The sequence below is a fragment of the Taudactylus pleione genome, unplaced genomic scaffold (genome assembly GCF_031769625.1).
Source record: "Taudactylus pleione unplaced genomic scaffold, aTauple2 ptg000172l, whole genome shotgun sequence".
NCBI lineage: Eukaryota > Metazoa > Chordata > Amphibia > Anura > Myobatrachidae > Taudactylus > Taudactylus pleione.
In genome coordinates, this window is record NW_028284574.1 from 10504755 (window position 1) to 10530760 (window position 26006).

At 43.9% G+C, this 26006-nt stretch overlaps 1 protein-coding gene across 2 annotated transcripts in view; it reads right to left on the reverse strand.

Moving 5' to 3' along the window:
• The window catches only part of CAMK1G (calcium/calmodulin dependent protein kinase IG), a 138078-nt gene that overhangs the window by 3077 nt on the left and 108995 nt on the right, over positions 1 to 26006 (reverse strand). For both annotated transcript variants that reach the window (XM_088475463.1, XM_088475464.1), the window contains exons 7-13: positions 25464 to 25587; positions 24751 to 24826; positions 22862 to 22974; positions 22466 to 22544; positions 18205 to 18292; positions 16417 to 17516; positions 10651 to 10777 (exon numbers count right to left, since the gene is read on the reverse strand). In XM_088475463.1, coding sequence (XP_088331589.1) covers positions 10687 to 10777; positions 16417 to 17516; positions 18205 to 18292; positions 22466 to 22544; positions 22862 to 22974; positions 24751 to 24826; positions 25464 to 25587 — 1671 coding nt within the window. In that variant the 3' untranslated portion in view covers positions 10651 to 10686. The remainder of the gene's footprint in view (positions 1 to 10650; positions 10778 to 16416; positions 17517 to 18204; positions 18293 to 22465; positions 22545 to 22861; positions 22975 to 24750; positions 24827 to 25463; positions 25588 to 26006) is intronic.

Below are 26006 nucleotides of genomic sequence, written 5' to 3' on the forward strand. Positions count from 1 at the left end.
CTGGCTTCTCATATCCATCCAATGTCGCTCTTCTGTGTATACATCAGTACCATCGACATACATCGGACAGTCATCTAGCATTTACAATAAGTCTGACCAATTGCAAACACTGAATAGTACCTGCAACAATATATGAAGACTATGGGGTCTATTTATCAAGCAGTGAAAAGTATGGTGAAGTGGACCAGTGGAGAAGTTGCCCACAGTAACCAATCAGCTTTCAAATAGCATTGATCAAGCACAGTCTATAAAATAATAGGTAGGAGCCGATTGGTTGCTATGGGCAACTTCTCCACTGGTCCACTTCTCCACACTTTTCACTGCTTGATAAATATACCCCTATATGGTCATAGAAATCAGAGATATTAGTTGCATGCATTTGCAAATACATGGGAAGCTGCTAGGCCACGTCACGGCTTCTCTGTCTCTAGCAGTCCCTAACACTAAGGGGTTCACATCATATTTTAACCCCTTTTTCCAACACTCATTAATTAGTCTTACACAGCTATACTTTACACTGCACTGTCACTCTCTTTCCATTTTTCGTGTGATACCCTGGGGGCGTCCAGGGCTGGACGTTTTTCGGGGTGCACTGCGCCCCGGATGTGAACCCCTTAGTGTTAGGGACTGCTAGAGACAGAGAAGCCGTGATGTGGCCTAGCAGCTTCCCATGTATTTGCAAATGCATGCAACAAATATCTCTGAATTCTATGACCATATAGTCTTCATATATTGTTGCAGGTACTATTCAGTGTGCTGAGGGACAATAGGGGGTTAAACCCCCCTCCTTTTTCTACTTAGTATGGCCCCTCCCTTTCATGCACCTGATTAGTGCTGCTAGATTGATTGAGCAGCTGCCACTTTTTGTTTGATTTTTTGTTCAATTGCAAACACTGTAAGTTTCCTCGCATGCAGAGAATTCTCATGCTGCGTATGCAATCGCAGTGGCTAATTTATGCACGCCCAATGGAGTTCAAACAGACAAACAAGCCTGCGTTTTTCCGATCACCCCGTCACCACCCCCAATCGCTGACAGCCTTTTTCTCACTTTGCAATGGATTCCTGTGTGCATCCATAATCGCTTCACATGCGCAGTGCGTTTTATATGCGTGCACTATGGCAAAAAATCGCTCGATCTGCATAGGCAATCGCCATTGCATCCGCTGCTGAATCAGGCCTACAGACACTTGTACTGCAGATCACACACACAGACTGCAGATTACACGCACAGACACTCAGATTTGAGACTGTGACCCCCCACACACACAAACACAGAATACAGACTGCCCCCTCCCCCCCACACACACGTGGACTACAGACCATCTCCCCCCACACCCATGGTATAAAAAGAAGCTGGCAGGTACTTGAGCCAATGAGGAGTGCAGTGAGTGACATCACTGGCACTCAAATGCCCATGGGAGCTGTCAGGGAGGAGCTGCATGCCGCAGTAGCTCCCCTGTACTGCTCGGCCATCTCCATGGCTATGAGGAAGCTGCTGCACATGCGCGGCAGCTCATATCACAGCCCATTTGAAGCTCCAAGACTGACCCAATAAGACAGAGACAAAGCTCTCCGTCTCACTTAAAAAAAAGGAATAAATCGGTGTCCTGCATCAATGGAATGGCCTAGCTGAGGAGTTTTCTAGGTACTCAGAACCCTCCCCCCTGTGTGCGCTACTGGCTGGGATTTGTATTGAGACGCCCACTAGCGGCCTACCATAAAGGGGCGTGCCTTCATAGAACTTCCAATAGCATCATTCCAGGGGCGTGCCCAGCATCCCCGGACATGCTGGGTTGTCCCCGGAGACTGTGCCTGCACTGCCGGCTCCTCCTCTATGACAGGAGCCCAGTGCTGCAGGAGAATGTCACACTGCAGTACCCGATTCTTGTTACTGAGGAGGAGCCTGCATTTTGATGTCACCCCCTCCGAGGGTGACACCCGGTGCGACCTGCACCCCATTGTGACACCACTGATCTGAAGTAAACCATCAGAGCCCTAACCACCGCGTAAGAATTTGCAGTGCAGGCACGGACATGCCCACAAAACAGTCATAACACTCCTGCTTTTGAGTTGCTACCCCCATTACTTCTTACAAAAGCTCCCTGAGTGTCAATCACTCTGTGTTCTCAGGGGGTGATTCAGTACTGGACGGAATTGCAAAACTGCATGCAAGCAGCTTTGTAATTCTGTCCTTGAAAATATGCAAATGCAGCAGGAGTGTACGAAACAGATGAGGTAGTTTTAAAAAATATATTATATATATATATATATATATATATATATATATATGCATTCTTACTTGAAAAGCAGCACTCTTCGCACAAACAGAACTTCAGACAGACAATGATGTCCTGATGAAAAAGCTTAATTAAAGCTTTGAAATGTTGACTATATAGTAAATACACGCTATCTGAAGTTCTGTTTGTGCCAGGAGTGCTGCTTTCCAATTAAGACTGTCTCTAATTACCTGCGCGCACCCGGCCAAGTTTATCTATCAAGGGAGTGCCAGACCTTGCCTATTTTTTTTTCTCTCTCTCTCTCTCTCTCTCTCTCTCTCTCTCTCGTCAAAAGTTTGGACACACCTTCTCATTCAATGGTTTTTGTTTATTTGAACTATTTTCAACATAGTAGATTAATACTGAAGACGAGTGACCCCTTGTTATCTCAAATTTTACCAGAAAAGCCGCAAAATTGTATTTAGAAGAACACAAAATTTGAAGGATACACTAGCCCCTAGTACTTTGCCTCCTATTAATAAAGAGAAAGTGGGGATAGGGGGTAATAGAATAAAAAAAAACATTTAAAATGAAAGATTTTATCAATTATAACATCTATGTAGTTTATCTTTTAGAAGGTGGATGCGGACTTAGGTATGTAGGAAAAACAAAACGTCCTCTTAAGTTACGCATCCAGGAACACGTTAGGAGTATAAAAACAAACTAGATTTCCCATTCAGTACCTAGGCATTTTTTAACATGTCTTAATGCAGATCCTAGTAGTCTTAAGATTAAGGGCGGGTGACCTTGATTGTAAACTTTCTAGGAGGGAAATGTTCTGGATACATTATTTGAATACATTGGTCCCCCGTGGCTTAAATGAGAATTATGAGATTGCCCCTTTTCTTTAGTGTAATTTTCTTCACTGTGTCTTTTTAGTTATGTGTATGTTTAGGGATTCATCTTTAGAAAGAAAATATGTTTTATTTATCTAATAATTTATATATTTTTCTATAATTGTCCTATATTGTTATGAATGATATGTAGCACCATTTTTTTTTTTTAACTGTTGGTCATCATAGCCTTCTTTGACAGCTTACTACCAATTTGCTTAATAAATGCACAAAATGGCCGACAATGTTATAAGTATAATACTTCTAAAAAATGGCCCCCCTTCAGTTTCTATTTGTGATGAACTACATTAATGAATTTTAACTACCTAGATTAACTGTAAATTTATTAGGTACAATAGGTCAACAGGTGGTTGTCCTATATGCAATTTAATATCTATATTTTTTAGGACAAGAATAAAGCTCCGCTCATTGAATTGTTTAATGTTGTCTGGTTACGGAGCTAGGGACGGTAATTGATTATGCCAGAGATCACGTGGGCGCAGTGTGGTCACGTGCACATTGATGCACAATGTATTCAGTGACGCACACTGACGCCGGAGATCACGTGGGCGCAGTGTAGTCACGTGCACACCACTGCACAATTGGAACATACGGACGCCAGTTTCGGATGTCCTAAAAACATGTGAGCGCTGTTATCACATGAACACAGCGGCCCAATAATTAGCCACAGTTCCCTGTGGGTTTATGGGTTAACACAAGCGCTCAATTGTAAATACATGACCTTCTTCCCATGAGGCTTTGTTATGAGACACATGAGGTAGCAACTTCCGGATCCTCCCCTAATCCAAGGTGATTGAGGTACTTGTTAGTGGTATATAAGAAAACTATGGGGGACAACAGATATCCTCCTGAAGAAGTCTGGCTAATGGGCAATCAGACTAAATGTGTTGAGGAATTTGTTGGTGCTGGTGGTCCTTATTACATTCTTGATGGTCCAAATCAGATAAACGTTTAATCCTGATTCTTAGATGTTTGTTTTATGGATTTTTATGCAATGTGATATTTTACTTTACTACTCATTGGTACCTTCCATGTTTTTTGCCTTACTTAATGCCATAAACCTGTGCGAGCATTATTCTGGATACTATGACCAAGTCTGAATAGTCCATTGGTACGAGCACATTGCGCTTTAGGAAAATTCTTATTTATGGTTGTGGTATTTATATGTGGGTATTATTATCACGTTTCTTGTGGAATTTTGCACATGCACTGTGCACCTTTTTTTGATTGCTGTGAATTAAAGCTAAACTACAGTTTGAAATTATATTAATACTTTTTTTATATTTTTTCTTTGTATATAGCCACCTTGGAGTTATAAAATATTGAATTTATCTTTGGGACATTCTGGAAAAACTACACTAGTTGGTGCTGACGTCTCACAGTTTTTGAACAGTTCATACTGTGGACTTTCGTGAGCCGTGGTCCTGTTTGGAGACATTTGTAGCTTCCATTCCACAAGAGGATGTGTGTTACCTCACATCAGAATACGGATTGTTAGAGGAAAAGAAACTGTTGACATTTCTTTTGGATCTTAACAACAAGAGCGCCATTTTATACCATCACTATTTATTTTATATATATATATATATATATATATATATATATATAAATTAAAATAACAGGGGTGCACTCCACAGTCTTCATAGAAACATAGGGCCTGATTCAGAGCCGGTCGCTATTTGCGCTCGCTCGTCCAGAAAATAGGGGTGGCTATTCAAATGAACCGTTCGCTGTTTGCGGTCTGTTCACGCCTCTATGTCTGAACGAGCGAACAAAACTTGCGGTCGTTTTTTGGGAAACTACGCCCCCTGGCTGCTCGCATCCTACGTCATGTCCGCTATTTATTAGATTAATCGAGTACATAGAACAGGGTATGAGCTGCTCACTATTCTTGTGGTTGGTTTTTGCTACCACAATTTTGCGAGCAGTTCTGGCTTAAAATAAACCCAGTGACGTGGTCAATGACGCTGCTGTTTTAATTATGCACACCCATAAAACGCCCGTTTTGACCTTTAAGCACGCCTGCGTTCGGATCTCCACTCCCCGTTTTCAAGCACCTTCCCCTGTTACCACCCACATACGCCTCATCCTGTCACTCAAATTACCAGGCATTCGCTATTTTGCGAGCACATGAATTTCGGCCGCACTGACTGGTTCGCGCATGCGTATAACGATCCGTACGCATGCGCAGTTGGCCAAACATCGCTCGAAGCGAACGAGCAGCCACTTGCGTCCGGCTCTGAATCAGGCCCATAATTTTTTATTCCATACAAAAGTGCAGTTTACATACTGTTGAATACTGTTATTTTTATTTTATCTTTGCAAGGACCCCTTTGAGCATACTATACGGGTAGCTACCCCAGCAAACTGGATTATAAAAACGTAAGTGTGGACCTCTCTGGAAGTGTGTGTATATATATAATATTATATATATATATATACTGTATAAAAAATCACGGAAAATGCTCTGCGCAAACTGGTGTAGTAGTCTGCATTAGCCACAGAGTATTTTAGGGTAACTTGGCTTAGAATGATCAAACATGTAACATTAATAGCCAGCCTTAACACATTTCTGGGACTAGTGCATTTTTCTGATTACATTTTCAAGCTTTGGGGGTGATTCAGCTTGCAGGCAGCTTTGCAATTTCATCCTTGTAAAGGTGTATGACCTCCTCTTCTGCATTTGCGATCCCAGCACTGCAACCGAGGTCACAGGCTGGGATAACAATAGCGACCATGGGTCGCGAGGCTAGGTAACCGCATCCGTGGACACAGCCCCTGGCTTTGCCACTCCAGGAAAATGGAGTAGACTTGCACAAGTACCTCCCCCTGCGCACGCAGATTTTCGATAATCATGAGACTGTGTTCAGCATTGCGGTAATGAAACTTGCATAGTGCGACTCATACTCATGTGCAGAACAAAAATCATCACTCAACACAGCAAACATCGTCATTGCATTAACCTCTGAATCAGGCCCATAGTGATTGCAGTCACTCTCCAACTACATGGCCAATTGAGTCAATATTTGCCAGTGTAATGAATACAGTATATCTATTGATACATATTTAGTAAAAGCTGTGGATAGATCAATTCTTTGTTTCTTTTCTGTGACTCTCAAACCTATTGTAATTACTTAACTAATTAACAGTGGCGTCACAAGGGGGGTGCGGCCCGCACCGGGTGTCACCCTCCAAGGGGGTGACCCCAAAAGCCGCACACTCCTTCCCGCACCCCCCACTCCTCCCTCCCCGGCCACCGCAAGGAGGCTCCATTTGTCGGGCGCCCGCTGATATTTTATTACCAGCGGGCGCCCGGCTCCCTCCCCGCAGCGGCAGCCGGGGGTTGGAGCTCACTCCTGAGCTCTGCCTTCCCTCTCCCCCCACAGGGACTATGGGAGAGACGTCAGTTCCGAGGAGCGGCAGAAGGCAGCGGATGCTGGAGGTGAGTATTGTGTTTGTTTTTTTAGTGTGTGTGCAATCATTTCTATAAGGGGTGGGGCGGCACACGTTCGGGGGATGGGGGGAGGCAGGCTGCTTCCCAGCCAGGGGCAGCTGCAGGTACGGACTGACAGGGCTGTCTCCTGGGGCCCCAGCCGCCGACTGTTGCTGAAAAAAGAAAAGATCCCCTGGCCTTGCCTGAGTTCTGACGACTTGGTGGACAGGGGGCGGGGCCACCAGAAGGGGCGGAGTCACTGCTCTGTGTGGGGAAGACCTGAGGAAAGCAGGTCAGTGCTGTTAGTGCTAGACATAGTTGCCAAGTCTGCTTATAACAAGCAGAATTGGGCTTGTTTTTTTCCCCAGTTGCTTGTTTTTTTGGATGGTTGCTTGTTGCTTGTTTTTGGGCTTATTTTTTTTAGGTAGCTTGTTTTTGGGCTTGTTAGCCAGGTCACACTACTAAGGTGAGCAAATGTTATATAACTCCTTCACCAATCCATTTATGTTTAGCTCTCTGTCTGTATTTATATCTCTCTGTATATGTAGTTATATAGATTTGGTTAACTAGAATGACTCGTTTAAACGATCAATAGAAGTTAAATTTTCCCACATGTCAGTTATTTTATTTTGATGTGTTTGTTTAAATTACTCTTTTGTCCTGTACTTTACCACGCACAGAGGGCCTGATTCAACAGTGCACACTAGTTGCTTGGGAATCTGCACAGGACCCATTCTGCGCATGTGCAGAACGGGTCCTGCTATATCGCACAGGCACCTGTATGCATTTACCTGATTGACAGGCAGAGGAGTTTGCGTGGTCAAGACGGCCTGCGTTCCTGGAAACAGGGGCATGTTGCCTCTGTGTTCTGCATTCCTGGATACGGGGGTATGTAGCTCCCATTTTCCGGGAGTGGCAAGGCTAGGATCTGCATCCATGGACGCAGAATTCCTGGCCTTGCAGGATGACAGAACACGGCCAGCTTCAGCTACCACAGCCTGACCAAAGGTGCAACCATCGCGATCAACGTTTGCAATGGTGATCCCAGACTGCAACGTTGGTCACAGCCTGGGATCGCAGATGCAGCAAGGTGATTTCAGGCACCTTCTGCTGCATTTACATTTTAGGAAGGACAGAATTACAAAGCTGCTTGTGGACGGCTTTGCAATTCCGTCCTATGCCGAATCAGGCCCCAAGTGCCCTGCGCTTTACTTCGCACAGTGGAGTCTATTCGTAGAGCAGGGAAAAGCCGTGTTTTGCAAATATTTATATGTATTTTAATAAAATGGACAATAACGTTTGTGGTTTTCATTAAATTATCACCACCCCCGTACCACCATATTACGTTGGGCATATGTTTTGGGCTTTATAGGATTGGGTTGGGCTTGTTTTGGGCTTGTTTTTCACTCACTAGTTGCTTGTTTCTCATTTCAGAGTTGGCAACAGTGGTGCTAGAGGTGTCAGGGAGTTTCAGTGTGGCTGTGTGAGGGGGCTGTTACGCTGTATGAGGTGCCCGAGTGATCTGTGAGGAGGGGGGCTGATGTGTGAAGAGCCAGTGTGATCTGTGAGGGGTGGGCTGATGTGTGAGGAGCCAGTGTTTAAAGGAGGGGGGGGGAGTGCTGGTGTGTGAGGACCTAGTGTGATCTGTGAGGGGGGCTGCGGTGTGAGGGGGTGGCTGTTGTGTGAGGGGACAGTGATCTGTGAGTGGGGCTGCTGAGTGAGGGGCAAGGGTGATCTGTTAGGGGGGCTGCTGTGAAAGGACAGTGTAATCTGTGAGGGGGGGCTGCTGTGTGAGGGGATAGTGTGATCTGTGAGGGGGGGCTGTTGTGTGAGGAGACAGTGATTTGTGGGGGGGCTGCTGTGTGAGGGGCCAGTGTAATCTGTGAGGCGGCTGCTGTGTGAGGGGCAATTGTGATCTGTGAGGGGGGGCTGTTGTGTGAGGGGACAGTGATTTGTGGGTGGGGCTGCTGTGTGAGGGGCAAGGGTAATCTGTTAGGGAGGCTGCTGTGAGAGGACAGTGTAATCTGTGAGGGTGGGGCTGCTGTGTGAGGTGACAGTGTGATCTGTGTGGGGGGACAGTGATTTGTGGGGGGGCTGTTGTGTGAGGGGCCAGTGTAATCTGTGAGGGGGGGTTGCTGTGTGAGGGGACAGTGTAATCTGTGAGGGGGGTACTGTGTGAGGGGCCAGTGTGATCTGTGAGGGGGGTGCTGTGTAAGGAGACAGTGTGATCTGTAAGCGGATGCTGTGTGATCTGTGAGGGGAGCAGCATGTGCGTGAGGCAATGGGGGCAGTGTGTGTGTATGTGAGGCTATGGGGGCAGTATGTACGTGAGGCTATGGGAGGCAGCGTGTGTGTGCAAGGCTATGGGGTGCAGTGAATATGAGTAAGGTTATGGGGGAAGTGAGTATGTGTAAGGTCTGGAGGGCAGTGTGTGTGAGGCAGTGGGCAGCATGTGTGTCTGTGAGGCTCTGGGGACAGTATGTACGAAAGACTATGGGGGCAGCGTGTGTGTAAGGCTATAGGGTGCAGTTAGTATGAGTGAGGCTATGGAGGAAAGTGAGTATGTGTGAGGTCTGGAGGGCAATGTGTGTGAGGCTATGGGGTGCAGTGAGTATAATAAGTGAGGCTATGGGGGAAGTGAATATTGCATTCCCCTGGTTGGACCCTTCATGTCCCAGTCCGACACTGGCATTGTGTATATGGGGCACTAATGTGGGCATTGTGTAAAAGGCTCACTACTGTGTATCAGAACATAAATAAGGGAGACTACTATGTAGTGTAATGTGAATCGGGCACTATGGGCCCATTCAGCAAGGATCGCACAAAAATGGCCGAAATGAGAATATGCTACTGAATGCTTTCGCACTGCCGTCGCAGCACAAGAAGCAGACGCCCATCGCTACATATAACCGCCCCTTACCTTCACTTACATACGTAATACTTAGCAAATCTGTGAAAAACATCGGTAACATCGAGAACCATCTACCCATACGCAGAACAGTGGTTGACATGACCCTGCCGCAGAAGTTTCTAAACTTCATGCACGCAGAGGGACGCCAGGCTACATATACAATAGCAGTGGCTAATTTATGCACGCCCATGCAACGGCGTTCAGACTCACTGGCACGCCTGCGTTTGGCCGACCACCCCCCTTTCACCACCCACAAACGTCACTTCCTGTCAATCACTTTCCAGTGTCTCTGCGTGCGCTCTGCGATTACATTACCGATCAATGTGAGCCGCTCGCGCACTGCCACTCAGACGCATGCGCAGAAAGCAAACATCGGCCGACTGCATACGAACGCACACTTGCGATCCTTGCTGAATCGGGCCCTATGTGCGGTGTAATGTGAATAAGATTGTGCTAATGTGTGGTGTAGTTTGAATTGGGGATACTATTGTGTGACCACGCTCCTTACTTTTGAGACCTCGCCTTTTTTCTGCGGCGCTCGCTATGCTTTTATTTAAAAAGGAAGGGGGTTCCACCACGTCTCTAGGACCACTTTAAGCAAAATGCCGGGCGATCACGCCCGCCGGGTGAGCCTGACACGCTGGAAGAAGCACAGTGTGACTTGCTGGACTGGTAAGGGGGAGAGTTTGTGGAGCTGTGCACCTTGATCTCGATTTTTTTTTTGGGGGGGTAGGGGAGGGTGTCACCATGCGTTACAGCACCGGGTGACACCAACCCTAGTGACGCCTATGCTAATTAATAATGTATTTACAATCAAATCAGTAACATTAGCTTAAATTCATTTTTTTTAATTTTTATTTCAAGTTCAAATTCATTCTTTGGCTCTGTGCAGCTGGTAGTCTAGGATTCATTCCTTTAATAAAAACTAAGAAAACGCTTAAGCTTTAGACTCAGTACATGCCTTACTGTGGGAAAAATAGCTGGCTGAAACGTCTCTGCTTGAGCACCGGTTATCTTTAAATATAATAATCTGTCAAAACATTTGTTTAAAACAGCACTTCTTTGTATTAGGTTGGAATTAAAAGAAAATAAAGAGCAATGCAACAAACTGTCAAGTACTGTAGAACATATGGTTGTGATTAACACTGATTATGCAAGTACAATACATTAACTTACAATGAAATGTTGCGAGTCAAAGTACAATCATGCTGGTCACATGACTGAGCAGACCCCTGTCTGTCCACTGCCGCAGTGCGTGTAGTTTGTGGCTTTCATTGGAGCTGTAACACCGGTCATGAAAGGCCTGCAGAGAGACAAGCATGATATATTTAGATTTATTTACATGAGATCATGTGTTAAACAAAGCATATTGGGCCATATTCAATTTGGGAGCGAAAAGTCTGTGCTGGACTTTTCGCTCCACATCAGAGGTTTTGCAGGGAAAAAGTATCGGGCGATGGCCCACTTTATCCCCGCATTCAATTAGGAACCAGCGGAAACGTGACCTGGCGGAAAGGAGAGTATCGAAAAAAATTGGGGAATTTTCGGGAATTCATCCTGGGACCCCCCTAATGATGTCCAGACATGGGGGATCACTGTGGGTACCCCCGTTTTTCCCTGCTGAAGGTAATCAGGGTTTTTAAATAGCCGCCTCAGGTGTTTTTTGCGGCTCGGAACAAGTGATGAAGAATAGCACTTAGGTTTTTTTTTTGCAAAAAATAAATATGCCCATCAAATTTTGGGTACATGAAAATGGGTGCATTCATATTTTTACGTCCCTAAAGTGCATTTTTAAAATTCTTAAAAAATGCACCTGCCGCTACTACCCGCATTCTGCAAAACACCTGCCGCATACTTGGAACCCCCCCCTGACTCAATTGCGCTACTTTAAAACTTTGTTCCCCTATTTATTTATTTTTCCGCAAAAATCAATTAAATTTTTTGGGATGTCCCCATCTAAAAAAAAAAAATGTTGACACAGATTACTTTTAGGGGCCATTCCCAGGGGTGCAAGCTATTTTTTTTAAGGGGTGCAGGCTATTTTTTTTAAGCCTGCACCCCTAAACCCCAATTCTGCACTTTTTTTCACCACCGCTGCAGTGGTGAAAAGTTATCCCCGCTTTTTTACAAAGACTTTTCGCACAGGCGAAAAGTCTTTGTAATTGAATACGGGGATAAATCAAAATGACGTCATCGCCGATAAATTATCGCCGATAATGGCTTTTCGGAGCCTATTTGAATACCCCCCATTATGTTCTAGGTTAGCTTTTTGTATGAGGAGTTTAAAGGTGACAGGACTCCCCCTTTCCCCAGTACAGTATGGTTGATTGATTGGTAGGGTGGACCCTCTCCCGGAACCAGCCATCATAATGCTTATAGCCCTGGATTATACTGATTCTTTCAACCTTCTCTCTCTTCTGCTGATGTCATATCACATGGGGTGCACAGCTCATGTCATGGGTACAATTCTTGTGAGCAGCCAGCAAGAAAGGCAGACTTCTGAAAAAGGTAATTGTGGGCAGGGCTGGGGGATGGACTCTGAAGGTAATGTGTAATGTTTACATCTTATGTCATGGAGGGATTTAATTAAATGCAGCATAGTTTATTTGTGTAATGGCATTGTGAATTGGCCTGATCAGAGACCGTGTTTACATGGTACTGTATGCCTCACTAATTCATTTAAAACTTAGCTTACTGCAAATAGAATGATTTAAGTACATGATTTACAGTAATATAAGCAAAAACCAAACATGATCAAGCTTCAAAATCCCTATATTATTAGAGAGCATTTTTTTTTTCTTTTTAAATGTGAATAACATACCTACAGAATAGAGGTTATATATTTATGCGTACCTTGTTACAATTTGGGAAATATATCTTCTATTTAATGGTCAGCTGTGTAGGGGGGATAGGTCTATTTATTATATGTGAATAGTATTTATTGTCTGAGCTGGCTGTGGGGATATAGTTCTATTTCTTATGTGTGATTACTATTAATTTAACATTAGGACTGGTGTGGGGAAGAGTGTACCACGTATTTTGGTGTTTAGTACTGTAAGTTTCAGCATATTAGTCTACTGTAAATTCCATCATCATATTCTACCGGGTTGGGTATGGTATCCCGACGGTCAGGATGCCAATGGTCAGAATACTGACATCGGCATCCCCACATTCAGAATCCCAACAGAGTTAGGTAAGTCTTCTAACCTTTACCCTAACTCAGCCCCTAACCCTAACCCTCCCCTCCCACAGCCTAATTCTAACCCTCCCATCCCACAGCCTAACCCTAAACCTTCCGTCCTGCACCCTAACCCTCCCCTCCACCTAGTGCCTAACCCTAACTAAACCTAACCCCTAACCGTGTGTCAGGATACAGCCTGGGATCGGCCATTACTCACCTCCATGACGGCGTCCTTGGGCTTAGATGTTCAGTCGCTGGGAGTGGAGGTGAGTGGTGACTGAGTAATCTCCCCGGGGTCTGCTAGGGCTTCCGTGCATGCGTCCTGGTTCCCGGGGTGCCAGGCATGGGCGCAGCCATGTTGGTCCATATCAACTAACTAGTATCTCCCAATGGTAGTCCTGTGGTCACTCAGCTGTTTTTCTGAACCAATGACCAGCTACCCAGGGGTATATAGTCTGACTCCAGGAACAGGAAATTGTTGTTCAACTTCGCTGTTCCAGTGATCGTGATACTCACCAGTGTTTCTCCGTGTTAATTCCTCAGTGTGTTGCTTCAGCCTTCTCGCTGTTCTCCAGTGTTATTTGCATCAGCTCCCAGGCTGACTTTCAGTGTGTTATTTCAGTTCTCTCACTGAACTCCAGGTTTTTACATAACAGCTCCTGTGTTGTTATTATTGTGCTGTTCAGTTCCCCATCTGCTTCCTTGTGTTACTGGTGTCAGCTTTCATGCTAATTACTAGTTAGCTCTCAACTGGATCCTTTACAAATCTCAGTGCATCACTGTGTTACATTTCCCTGTGTTCTCAGTGCAAGTCAGCGACTGGTTCCTTACAATTCTCAGTGCATCTCTGTGTTACATTTCCCTGTGTTCTCAGTGCAAGTCAGCGACTGGTTCCTTTACAATTCTCAGTGTAGCCCAGTGTTGCATTTCCCTGTTTTCTAAGTGGAGGTCAGCAACTGGTTCCTTTACAATTCTCAGTGCATTCCTGTGTTACATTTCCCTGTGTTTCTCAGTGCAAGTCAAGCGACTGGATCTCTACAATCCTCTGTACACCCCTGTGTTACATTCTTTGTGTTTCTCGGAGCAAGTCGGCATCTGGATCATCTCCAGTAACCATTTCAATTCTAGTGTTTCTTTTGTGTTATTACATTCCTAGGGTTTCCAGTGCTAACTCTCATAAATATAGGTACCTGTCCAGAGGGCCGTGACCTGCTCACTTGGTGAAGCAAAACCCATATCCCAACTGGAGGGGTCACTGGTGAAAACCACCAAGTGAGTTAGACTCTGTGCCTCTGGGCAGGTCTAGCCAAACCTGGGTTTGGCCACAATAGGAAGACCTAGTCACTGTCACTCCCCTAGTTGTTGCCTAGCTACCCTAACCCCCCTCCCGTACGGATCGTGACACCATGATATTCACCGTTGTGATTTCGGGATTCTGGAGAAGGTATTCTGATGACCAGCGGCATTCTGACGGTCGGGATGCCGACTACACCCCATTCTACCCATGTCTCATCCATGTTTGTGTGGATATAAGTATTGCTATGCCCATTGACATGATTTTGATCTTCTTTACTGTACGAATTTAATCATTGTCATATAACTGTTATCCACTACATGTCCCTGAAATTCTGTGTGAAAAGTAGCTTTGTTCAGATTTTGTATAGTTTTTATTTATTTTTTTCGGGGGGAGGGTCCTGTGAAAGTTTGGAAAACACACTCAAATTTATATGTCAATTTGGATATAGATAGATTAACTTGAGAGTGTATATGACGTGTTTGAATACTCCTCCTCCTCCGTCATTTAATTGAATGGATTCTAAAATGCCTATAAAACGCCAGGTGTAAACACTTACTAATTTACTGTACTCTGAAATTGACATACATGGCTGAATTCCCATTGCTGACAATTCCAAAGTGGTGGTCACCAGGGCCGCATTAACAATGGGGCTGGTGGAGCTCCAGCTCCAGGCCCCCAATGAAAATAGGCCCACAGGAGTTTACTGTCTGTAGTCTGGTGGTGACAAAAAAAAATCCTGTCACAATCTGTGGCAATGCGAACCCCCGCTCATTCAACCCAGTGGTTGTCCTGCCTGCTCACTCATTTCAGCCCCCTGCCGACCAAAGCCCTGCCCATTTACCACGTCAAATGAAGCTCCGCCCACCCACAGCAGCCGAAGCTCCGTTCACCCGTGACCGTCCTAAGCTCCGCCCACCCACGACCATCTGAAGCTCCGCCCACCAGCGGGCAGCCAAAGCCCCACTCACCCATTTACCCACTAGTTCTCCTCCCTCAGCAATTGAGCTGGCTGCTGCAGTCGGCAGTTGGCAGTTGGATCACTGTAATTATAAGAATTGTGGAAGGAAGGAAATACAGAGCTCAGGAACACAGGCCAACTGTAATGCACCTCCCAGAGGTCAGTGTAATCATGCCTGGCACTGCTGAGAATATATATATATACATATATATACTGTATATAATGTATATACAAAAATATTGGAGTACTTTATGCAAATATTCTGGAATTCCTTCCCTAGACTGTGTTATATTATCAAATATTTTGAAGGGCACCTGGTGTGGTTGTTTACACTTATTGGAATAGCAGCTATCTATCTATATATGTACATACACAATCTCCATTCACATAAGGCACACATCCACTAGCTGATATTTCTGAGCGATTGTACGATAACAACATCGTTATTGTGCAATTGCTCACAAATCGTGCACTTTTTTGTCGGAAACGACGAGCGATGCGTGCGCCCGCTGGTTGTTTCTGACATCAGTCATTGCACAAAAATGTGGTACAACCTGACGAAATCGGCACAGTGTCTCGCTACAAAAATATATTCCCCCCCTTTGCCCACATGGATGGTAACACTGGAGCAGTCCGGCGCTGCCAAAGCGGTCACGTGGTTGCAACATCAGAGAGGTCCTTTCTCCAACTAGGATCTAGCAGCAACCCAGGCCACACACCCTGTGCTGACCAAACCCACACAGCGCCGGCCATGCTCCCACATCACTAGTCACACCGCCACACGGCTGGTCACACCCCTGCAGCGGCTTACAATAGGCCCTTCAGAAATTTCAGCTCCAGGCCCGTGTTACCTTAATCTGGCACTGGTGGTCACATGTGGGAGATTATTGCAGCTCAGAAACTATGACACACTCTATCAGTAAGTCCTTGAATATGTTCAATCCCACCCACTTTATCTTATTGTAACATTCTGTCCTTCTCTATTGGACATGTTCACATAGGTCCTGATAGAGAGTTGTCAGTACTGTATATCAGATGTATGCCCCAATGTGTATGCTTGCTCTGGTACTAGTTATAATGATTTGTGTGCTCTCGCACCTTCCCTATTCTATGTGCAAAAGACACACCTAGAAACAGGCTTATTAGCTCTTGTCCAGCTCTGCATAGCTTGCAGTTCCATTGACATGCACTTACTGACCTTAAGTGAGAACGCCCCCATTACCAATTAGCACAGCATAAATTAGGCCCAATGACTTGTTGACAATTCAAAAAAAGCATTTTTAATTAACTGCTGCTGATGTATATTGGATTGAGAGTACTCAATGGATAGCACCAGAGCAGCAGTGAAAAGTTTAAAATTCTATTGCCGGTCGCCGCAGGAGAATGAACTATTACTAGGCTTAAGGGGTAATTTTTTCATAAACCCAACAACTCTGCTAGACAAGGGAGCAAGGGAGAATGTTACTATTACATTTTATTTAGTGTGGGTGTTTATAAATAACTTACTGTTTCTTGTGACCTTTCTTTACCAGGCTACTTTCAGGGCAGGAAATTGGTTTTCCCTTCTCATAAGTTTCACCTGAGTTTCCAGTAGTCACATAAAGGTTAGTTGTGACTGCAATCTTATCTGTCTTAGTAGTACCATTTGATAAGTCCAAGGGTTTGCACTGAGGGAGCTCCATGCACAAGATATTGTAATCCAAGTTCAACCTCTCCGGATTGCTGTTCTTGACTGTATTTGTTTGGTCAGTGGATTGGGTATTGACCTTCTTGGAAGGGGTCTTTGGAGAAGTGGCTTCTTGTACAGAAGTTTTATGAGAAGGTGGACTTAGACTTACTTGTGGAAGAGGCTTTTGTGTGGTGTTAGCTTTAACAGTAGTGGGTGAACCTGATTTTTTGGAAGAAGTACTGGTGGAAGGTGTTTTCTGTAATGAATTTCTGTGTACTTCACTTTTGTGTACTGGTGGTAAGGGAAGATCAAGCGATTGAGAAATATTCAGATTATGTTGCCGAACCTCTTTTGGATTCATGTCAACTTGCGTTGGTTTGCTCACAGTGGTAGCCTGGGAAGCATGGTTGGCCTGTGTCTTAGGCTTTGTTTGCGAGTGTCCATCCTTCATGGTGCATGTTTGATTTACATCAGCAGACATGTGGTGGAATGGGCTGGTTTGTGTAGCAATATTCTGAGTTACGCTCTTCAGTGATTTACTAGAGTTTGAATTATCATACTGGGCTACTTGATTTGGACTAGGAATAAGTTGCCCTTCAGCTAATTTTTGTTCAGATGAATTCCTATAAGACTCATTCCTTTGCTCAGGTTGATGGTGACTTTGATTCATTGGAGTGGCATCTTTCAGCATATTAGCACAGGGTTCCTTCATTGTGGCATTGTCAGCTGTGTCACCAGGTATAGTTGTCACTATGTTGACATCAGACACTTTGTTGGGTATTTGTGGCTGCATGTTATCCTTTTCATTTGTGGTATCAGACACTTTGATGGTAGGTATTCGATTCTTCACCTCAGATGAAGTACCAGAACTGTTCTGATTGCTATGCATGTGCATTTTCTTCATGTGATAAACCACTGTTGCTGCATTAAATGCTTGCTGCAAGAGAAATAAATGTATTTTATAAATTGTATTATTTTTTATGATTATTAATAATAATAATAATAATAATAATAATAATAATAATAATAATTTATACTATACTGTACATACTACACTTTTTCCTGAGTAAGACATATGATGTGTGCAACATGATTAAAGTGCACACATTTTAAGTGCACTAAAAACACAAGATTCATATTTTATATAAATCAGTTTATTCAAAACCACTACCAAAGTTTGGTAACAACCAGGTAATACTAACTGAGAAATCAATCTACATATCATTGAGCAATACTTTCAACAACAGGCAACAGAATGGGCTGGACCCACCAATTCCTATTCACTAATGAGTCATTAATGCTACGGAAAAACATCCAACTTTAGGCAAGAATGAAGATGCTATTGCAGGCTATATTTGATACAATAAATAGTTACTACTGAGGGCTATGTATCCTTAGGATATAAGGAACGGCCAGCCTACATGTTGTTCCTTTACTCTTATTTTCTACTATCCTTCAAGTGACAGCACATGACTTAAAGATGTTCCTATGTCATCATTGCACTCACAATAACCTGCATAGACTGTGCCTTATGGTATTGTGTATTTAATAGCTTAAGGTATGCAAACATGTAGTTACTGCAAAAAACGTTTGCTAAGGAAAAGGAAAACAAAGTATGAACTCACCTTCCATTTGCTTTTAGCAAAGTTCTTCTTTATTTGGATGCTCACAGAGTGGTAGATGTCTCTATGAAGAGCCGTATTTCCAGCTATCCTATAGCATGCAAAAATATGAAAAAAATATTTTTCTACTAGTTTAAATATAGAGTTATGTCTATTTCCTAATGTAGGCATTTAAACTGGTGTATTCCCAACAGGTCTCAGTGTAATTATATACAGGTTGAGTCTCCGATATCCAAAATGCTTGGGACCAGGGGTATTTTGGATAACGGAATATTCCGTATTTTGGAATATTTGCATATCATCAGGGCCGAAACTAGGATATCTGTCACCTGGTGCAAGGCAGCAATTTTGCGCCCCCCTCCCTTCCCGTACCTGGATTTTGTCCTTGCTCCTCCATAAGGCAATGCATTACTCAGACGTCCCTGGTATAGTGACTTACATTATTCCATACACCATAATGCCCATTACACATTATGCCACACACTGTAATGCCTATTACCAAAGTGCCACTTACATATTTGCCCGACACCATTTTATGCCCCACAGTAATGCTTCTAATTACTTTAAAATTACCTGCTCGTTGCCATGGAGTTTCATGCTCGTTGCCAGAGGTTACATGCTCATTGCCAGGGGGTTTCATGCTTGTTGTCAGGGGATTTATGCTCATTGCCAGGGGGTTTCATGCTTGCTGTCAGGGGTTCCATGCTCGTTGCCATGGGGTTCCATGCTCATTGCCATGGGTATTTATGCTCAGCCAGGGGGGTTTATGCTCGTTGCCAGGGGGGTTTGAAGGGAGAAGATGCAGCTCTCAGCATCCTCTCCCTGCAGCGCCAGCGTTCCCGGCACTTCCGGGAATGCTGTGTGCATTGCGCTCTGCTAACAGACACTAGAGGTCCAGTAGGACCTCTAGCATCTGTCTCTTCCTTGGCGGTGGCCATTTTTTGATGGCCGTTTTCAGCAGAGTCCATGCGGACGGCTAGTCCGCATGGAATCTGCTGAAAACGGCCATCCAAAAATGGCCACCGCCAACAAAGAGACTGACACTAGAGGTCCAGTAAGGACCTCTAGCATTAGTCTCCTTTTCGGCGGCGGCCATTTTCAGATGGCAGAGTCTTCTTTTTCACCCCCCCGCAATCCCCTCAAGGTGCACGTGCACCTCTAGCCCCCCCCTAGTTGGGGCCCTGATATCATAATGAAATATCTTGGGACTGGGACCCGAATATACACACAGAATGCATTTATGTGTTATATACACCTTATACGCACAGCCTGCAGGTAGCTTTATACAATATTTTCAATAATTTTGTGGCTCAAACAAAGTTTGTGTACATACATTAAATTCATTTATGTTTCATATATACCTTATATACAGAGCCTGAAGGTAATTTTATACAATATTTTTAATAATTTGTGCCTTAGACAAAGTTTGTGTACATTGAACCATCAAAAATCAAAGGTTTTATTATCTTAGTCATGCCAAAAAAATTCCGTATTTCGGAATATTCCGTATTTCGGAATATTTGGATTTGGGAGACTCAACCTGTAATATATAGGTGCTTATCTATTAAAACATCTGATATGCCCTTGAAAACATTCCTTATTGCTGCATTTTACAACAATTAGGAATATTCTTTTGGGGGTATTCACCAATGTGAAGACGCCAGGACATGGGCTCCAATAAGAGCCTGCCACGGAGATCTGTAAGTGATAGTTTACACTTATGCTATCACTTTACTGCAGGAGGTCAGACCTGGCTGTAAACTGCACATGACAGGCTATTTTTCTGCACATGTGCAGAGTGGAAAACTTACAATGGGCATTGCGGGCACTCAAGCCCTTTGGAGAGGGATCGCAAGATCCTGCACCTACTTAGCTTTCACCATAGGTAAAAATGGTTGTTGGCAAGTTCCAAAAAGTTAAGCTTTTCGGAGATTGTTAAATAGATGTCACTATAGAAAACTATGAGTACCAGCTGTTGCAAATAAATCTGTGTGAATCTTAATTCTGCCTTAAATATGTGGAAACAGCCATTTCTGCACATTTTGATGTCAGATTTAGTTTGATATATACTGTAGGGAATCGGTATGAATGACCGCCGGACGAGAGCCAGGCGGTCGAAATCCCGACACCGGCAGGCCGAACAGCGCAAATCCCGACGGAGGTAAGTAAAGTACATAACCCTCCCCTTTCCCAACCAGCCCTCCTTTAGGGGTGCCTAACCCAACCTTCCCCCCCTAATTCCTAACCCTAACCTCCCCCCCAACCTTCCCCCCCTAAACCTAACCCCAATTCCCCGCACTTAAACCTAACCCTCCCTTGGGGTGGTGCCTAACCCTGACCTCCCCCCAGGGGTGCCTAACCCCCCCTTCCACTAACCTAACCCTCCCCGGGGGGGTGCCTAACCCTAAATCCCCCCTCAGGTCCCTAAACCTAACCCCCCTCATCCCCGGCTATGTGGGTACTTACCCCCGACGTTGGACGAACGGTCCAGCGTCCTGTCAGGGTTCCGGCGTCGGGATTAACATATGCGACGGTATTTTGATGTCTATGTTAGTTCCCTTGCCGGGATTACACTGCCGGGATTGTGACCGGCGGCCTTGTGGCTGCATCCCTACTGACTGCATCCCTACTGTAGACCCCTTAGTGCATGGGTCAGGGAACTTTTTTACCTTTTACCCCAAAATATATTTAGATACGTGACGTTACCCCCTTCATTTGAAAGGAAGGAAATCATATAGTAGTGCCCCCATATAATGCTCCTGTAGTAGTGATCCCATAGTTATGCCCCTGTAGTAGTGCCTCCATATAATGCCCCTGTAGTAGTGCCCCCATAGTTATACCCCTGTAGTAGTGCCCCCATTTAGTGCCCCTGTAGTAGTGCCCCAATATAATGCCCTCTAGTAGTGCCCCCATATAATGCCCCTGTCGTGAAGCTTGTACAAAAAAACCCACTTACCTTAATCCCCGCTTCTGCATCTGCCGCTGTCCTGTCCGCCTGGCTGCTCCTCGGAACTATGGGAGACGTCATGACGTCTCTCCCATAGTGCGCATGGAGAGAGCCGGAAGCTGGAGTTCAGAAGAGAACTCCGGCTAACGCGGCACTGCAGGGAAGGAGCCGGGCGCCCGCTGGTAATAACATCTCAGCAGGCGTCCGGCTTAGAGCCTCCCTGTGGCACAGCTGGGCATGCATATGAATCATTCTATATTATAGAATGATTCATATGCATGCCCGGCTGTCTGTCCATTACCCCCAGGAATTTAATTTTTACCCCATTTGGGGTAATTTACCCCTGTTCCCTGACCACTACCTTAGTGTTAATTGACTGAATGGTGCTAATGTTCAAGTGCTCCAGACTGGTTAAGATAACATAACCCTTCTTTCTCTTCTGCATTCCTATTATTTACATTACTGTTACCTGTGTTCCATAGCAAACCTTATTTGCTGAATAGGAAATGAGTCATGGTTTAAAGAAATTGATACATCTCTACAGGATCCTACCCCACTATACCAGTCTCGGGGTGAATCAGCAAGGATCTCAGGCAGCTTTGCAATTCCATCCTTGCTATTATGCAAATGCAGTAGAAGATGTATGACACCCCTTGCTGCATTTGCGATCCCAGCACTGCGACAGAGGTTGCAGGCTGGGATCACCATCGCAACCACCAACACTTGCAGAATGGGTCCTGCGCACACGCAGATTCCTGATAATCTGCGATCAGTATTTCACTGCTGAATCAGGCCCTCAGACACTAGCGTATGCTTGAAGAGTGTAGAATAAAAAAAGCACAAGGCAGTCAATAGCCAATTGATAACAGCATAGATAATGGAAAGATATATTCACTTAAATGAAGTTGATAAGTCATAAGAATGATTTTATGTGTGTACTTGCTCGCTCAGCGCTGTCTTTGTCAGCAGACAAATTAACATGCAAAACATTTGCTGCTTTTGGAAAGCAGTTTACAAGAAAACCATTTATTAACTGTTTTTAATTTCCACTGCCAGGCACAAGCTAATTAGATGATCATAATTATTAGGCACGACTATAATACTGAGATGTTTCCAAATTGCTAGACTGCGTTTATAGACTAATTTATTTCTGATCTGGCAGAGCAGTACTTTTTAATATGGCACTTAGGATAGATGTGTAGCATTGATATGTGAAGTGCCTCTTGGTTCTCTGCTAACAGCTGTTCATGTTGTTAATGCAGTTTCACAGTAAAATCCTGTTGCTCTGCAAGCGGTATCTCACATTCAACATCTTACCACGGATGCTGGAGGGCGTTTTCACAGTCATATCGTTTCTTGGGATCTTTTTCCAGCAGACGGTTTATGAAATCTTTTGCTGCAGAGTGTGATAAAAAACTATGGTTAAGATTATGAAGATTGAACCCAGTTTACTTTACAGACAGACAGAAATATCACTCCCAGAAAACCAGATGGAACGTCAGTGGAGAATTAGAGCTGTTTCTATGGGGATTATTTTAATTTACTAATCTGCCCAATAAATGTAATTGGTTAGTTGTGTACCAGATGTTGTATATATCACAAATTAGGCATTAAAATGTACTCTTTTCATAAGTGGATTAGAACTGCTCTGTGAATATAATTATACAACCTTAAAAGTTACAGGACAGTAGATATAATAAAATATATACATACCAGATTTGGAAATATCATCCCAAAATGGTGATTCAAACTCATATGTGCCTTCTCTGATTTTCTCAAAAAGTCTAGATTCAGTTTCCTCATAGAATGGAGGATACCCGCAAAGCCTATAGTGGTAAATAATATATAGCAATAAAAATTAGTTTATGAACTTTGTATCAGATACAGGCACACATCCCTCTCAGATTCATGAACTCCTCCGTAATTACACTCCGTGTAACCAGTGACATTCCTTCTCATCCTCAGTTTATCCCTTCCCAAAGTAGTCTGGTGTTTATAAACTTGAATTTGGTCCCTATTAAAGTTTGTCATGGATATTTTAGCACTCAAATGTCTCTGGCCCCTCCCCCTACTAACCTGCTTAGTGCTTACACATGAGCATTGTAGAGGATAAAAGCAAAAACTACTAATCCACACACAGTAGAGAACATGCTTATGATCAAGATAATAAGCAGAATTCATGGTAAGACATGGAAGCAAAAAGATAGATTTTTGAGAACATTACTGTACTTCACATGGGTTGAATAGAAATATTTATATTTGACCAACTGCTTTACAGGTAAATTTGTAGCATCTACAAAGTGGACCACACCTGCTAGTTTAATCTACTACTTTTATAATATACGCTATGTTCTCTGGAATTCTTAATTTGGCCATACTGTACAAGGCAGATGTCAATCTAGCAATGTGGTAGTTTATAATGGGATAGGTGTGGGATGCCGGCGCTCGGGATCCAGGCGGTCAGAATCCCTACGCCAGCATCCCGACAGGGTTAGGATACCGACACCTGTCGGCAGGTATCCTAACCCTCTCCCTATCCCTCCCTCCCCGGTGCCTGAACCTAACCTGCCCCTAGTGCCTAAACCTAACCTCCCCCTCCCCGCACCCTAAACCTAACCCTCCCCCTTAGTGCCTAACCCTCCCCCTAGTGCCTAACCATAACCCTCTCCCTAGTGTCTAACCATAACCCTCTCCCTAGTGCCGAACCCTAACCCCGCTACTTACCTTCAGGATTCTGGAGGTCGGGATGCCGGCGTCGGGATTCTGACAGGTGTAGGGATTCTGGTGCCGGCATTCTGAGTGCCGGAATCCCCGCGGTTGGGATATTGAACGCATCCCGTTTGTAACTGCATGCTAATCCTCAGCCTAACCCTAACTAAAAAAATCATTAATAAAAACAACATTCTGTTATCAACATTGACAATCTCAACATTCTGTCAAAGTTGACTGTGAATGTGGACATTGTTTTCTGTATGCACTCTATACTGATTTTTCTCTAAGCCATGTATGGGTAAATACTGTACCATCAATGTTGCTATACACTGTACTTTATATGTTTTTGCTATTTTTTGCTATTTTTCTTTTGTATATTTGTTTATATACAAAAATGAATAACTGTACAATTTTGCAATTCGGCCACAGATCTTGTAATTCAGTAATTATGTTGTGTCACTGGACCAACATGATTGTGGCCAGCTTTAGCCTCTTATTGATAAACTCTGCCAAACTCTGTCAAAACTAAAGAGCAGTGGTTCCCAAACTTTCTTGAATCATGGTGCCCTAGAGTATCAGCATTTTCTCCATGGCATCTCTATGCCAAGAGTATCTAGTTGAGAAATTTGGTACAAATTATTAAATTAAGTATCTGTCATACTTAGGTTGTATTATGTGGTGATGGTCAGGGTTGCTCTTCTGTTTGTCCACGTATTTTATAAATGAAAGCCACCAGCACTGATTTTGCCTATCGGTCCCCAGTTTAGGAGCCACTGCTCTAGAGAGTTCTTAAACTTGCTTGTTATACTAATTTCACCTGAAAAAGCAAAACAAAATGACTAAGCCACATAATTGATATAAAAACACAAAAATGTCAATAGACTACTTACAGAATGTAGGTTATGACTCCAATAGACCAGCAGTCCACTGCTTTACTATATGGCTTTTGTGCAAGGACTTCTGGAGCTGGAAACCATGGTAACAACCTTATATTAGACCATAGATCAGATGACCAGCACTTCATCAGAAACAGATGCAAACTCACAGGCAGGAACAGAAAATGCAATCAGACACAGTACCTAGAACGCTAATGGTTAGTAAGCACCTAAAACACATAATGAGTGAATTAATGTCACTCCCCCAGTGTTTGTAATGCCCCCACATGGAATGCCAGTTTCTGACATCAAGAAGAGCTGTAAACTATATCTTCTCCATGACGGTTGTGAAGTGTGGTGATTGGTTATGTCACACCTAAGCACCACACTTCCAGTCTGAGGAGAAGAGAATAGTGCCACCAAAGAGATGGGGGTTCAATACCTGAGGGAGAAAAATTGGGTGCGTTTTAGCCTAGGACAATCCCAAAGCCCATGCTGGCCCTGATCAGAGACAAAGTCCATCCTAACAAAGCAACTGTGTAAATGTGCTGATGCTAAAAATGTTGAATATTGATAATACAGGTTAGACAGTTTAACCTGTTTGACATAAGGTGTAGTAGCAATGTTGTCTAGATTTTGTATTCCTTTCCATATAAAATGATACAAGTAACAGATAAATGACAAAGTTTTCTTTAAAACATCTGACAAAATATAAATATTATGCTCACCAACATATCCTGGAGTTCCGCAGGCAGTGGACATGATCCCGCTTTCCTCCATTTTGGAAAGGCCAAAATCCGTTATCATGATCTTGGAGTTTTCATCAGGGGTGAGGTAAAGGAGGTTTTCTGGCTGCAATTTACAAATGTTCAGAAATTGTAATCCCTATGGTGTAAACTATATTAATGTGAAATGTTATTGTTAAACTCATCACATGTCACACTTTGCATCCATAAAGATGTAGACGATTATACCAACTATTATGGTGTTTTTCTCACATTCTCCTTTGAAGTATGTATCTCTATCACTCACAAGTAATAAACCTAGAACCATATCAATGTGTATGTATAAAAAACTAAGGGCCTGATTCAGCAAGGATCGCAAGTGCTAAGACGCACGCAGTCGTCCGACTTTCACAATCTGCGCAGGTGTACTGTAAGCAGAGCAGTGCGCGTGTGTAAACTAGCCACTGCGAATGGGAATGAATTTGCAGTGTGTGTGCAGACCCACGGCAGAGCGATTGACAGGAAGTGCCGTTTGTGGGTGGTGAC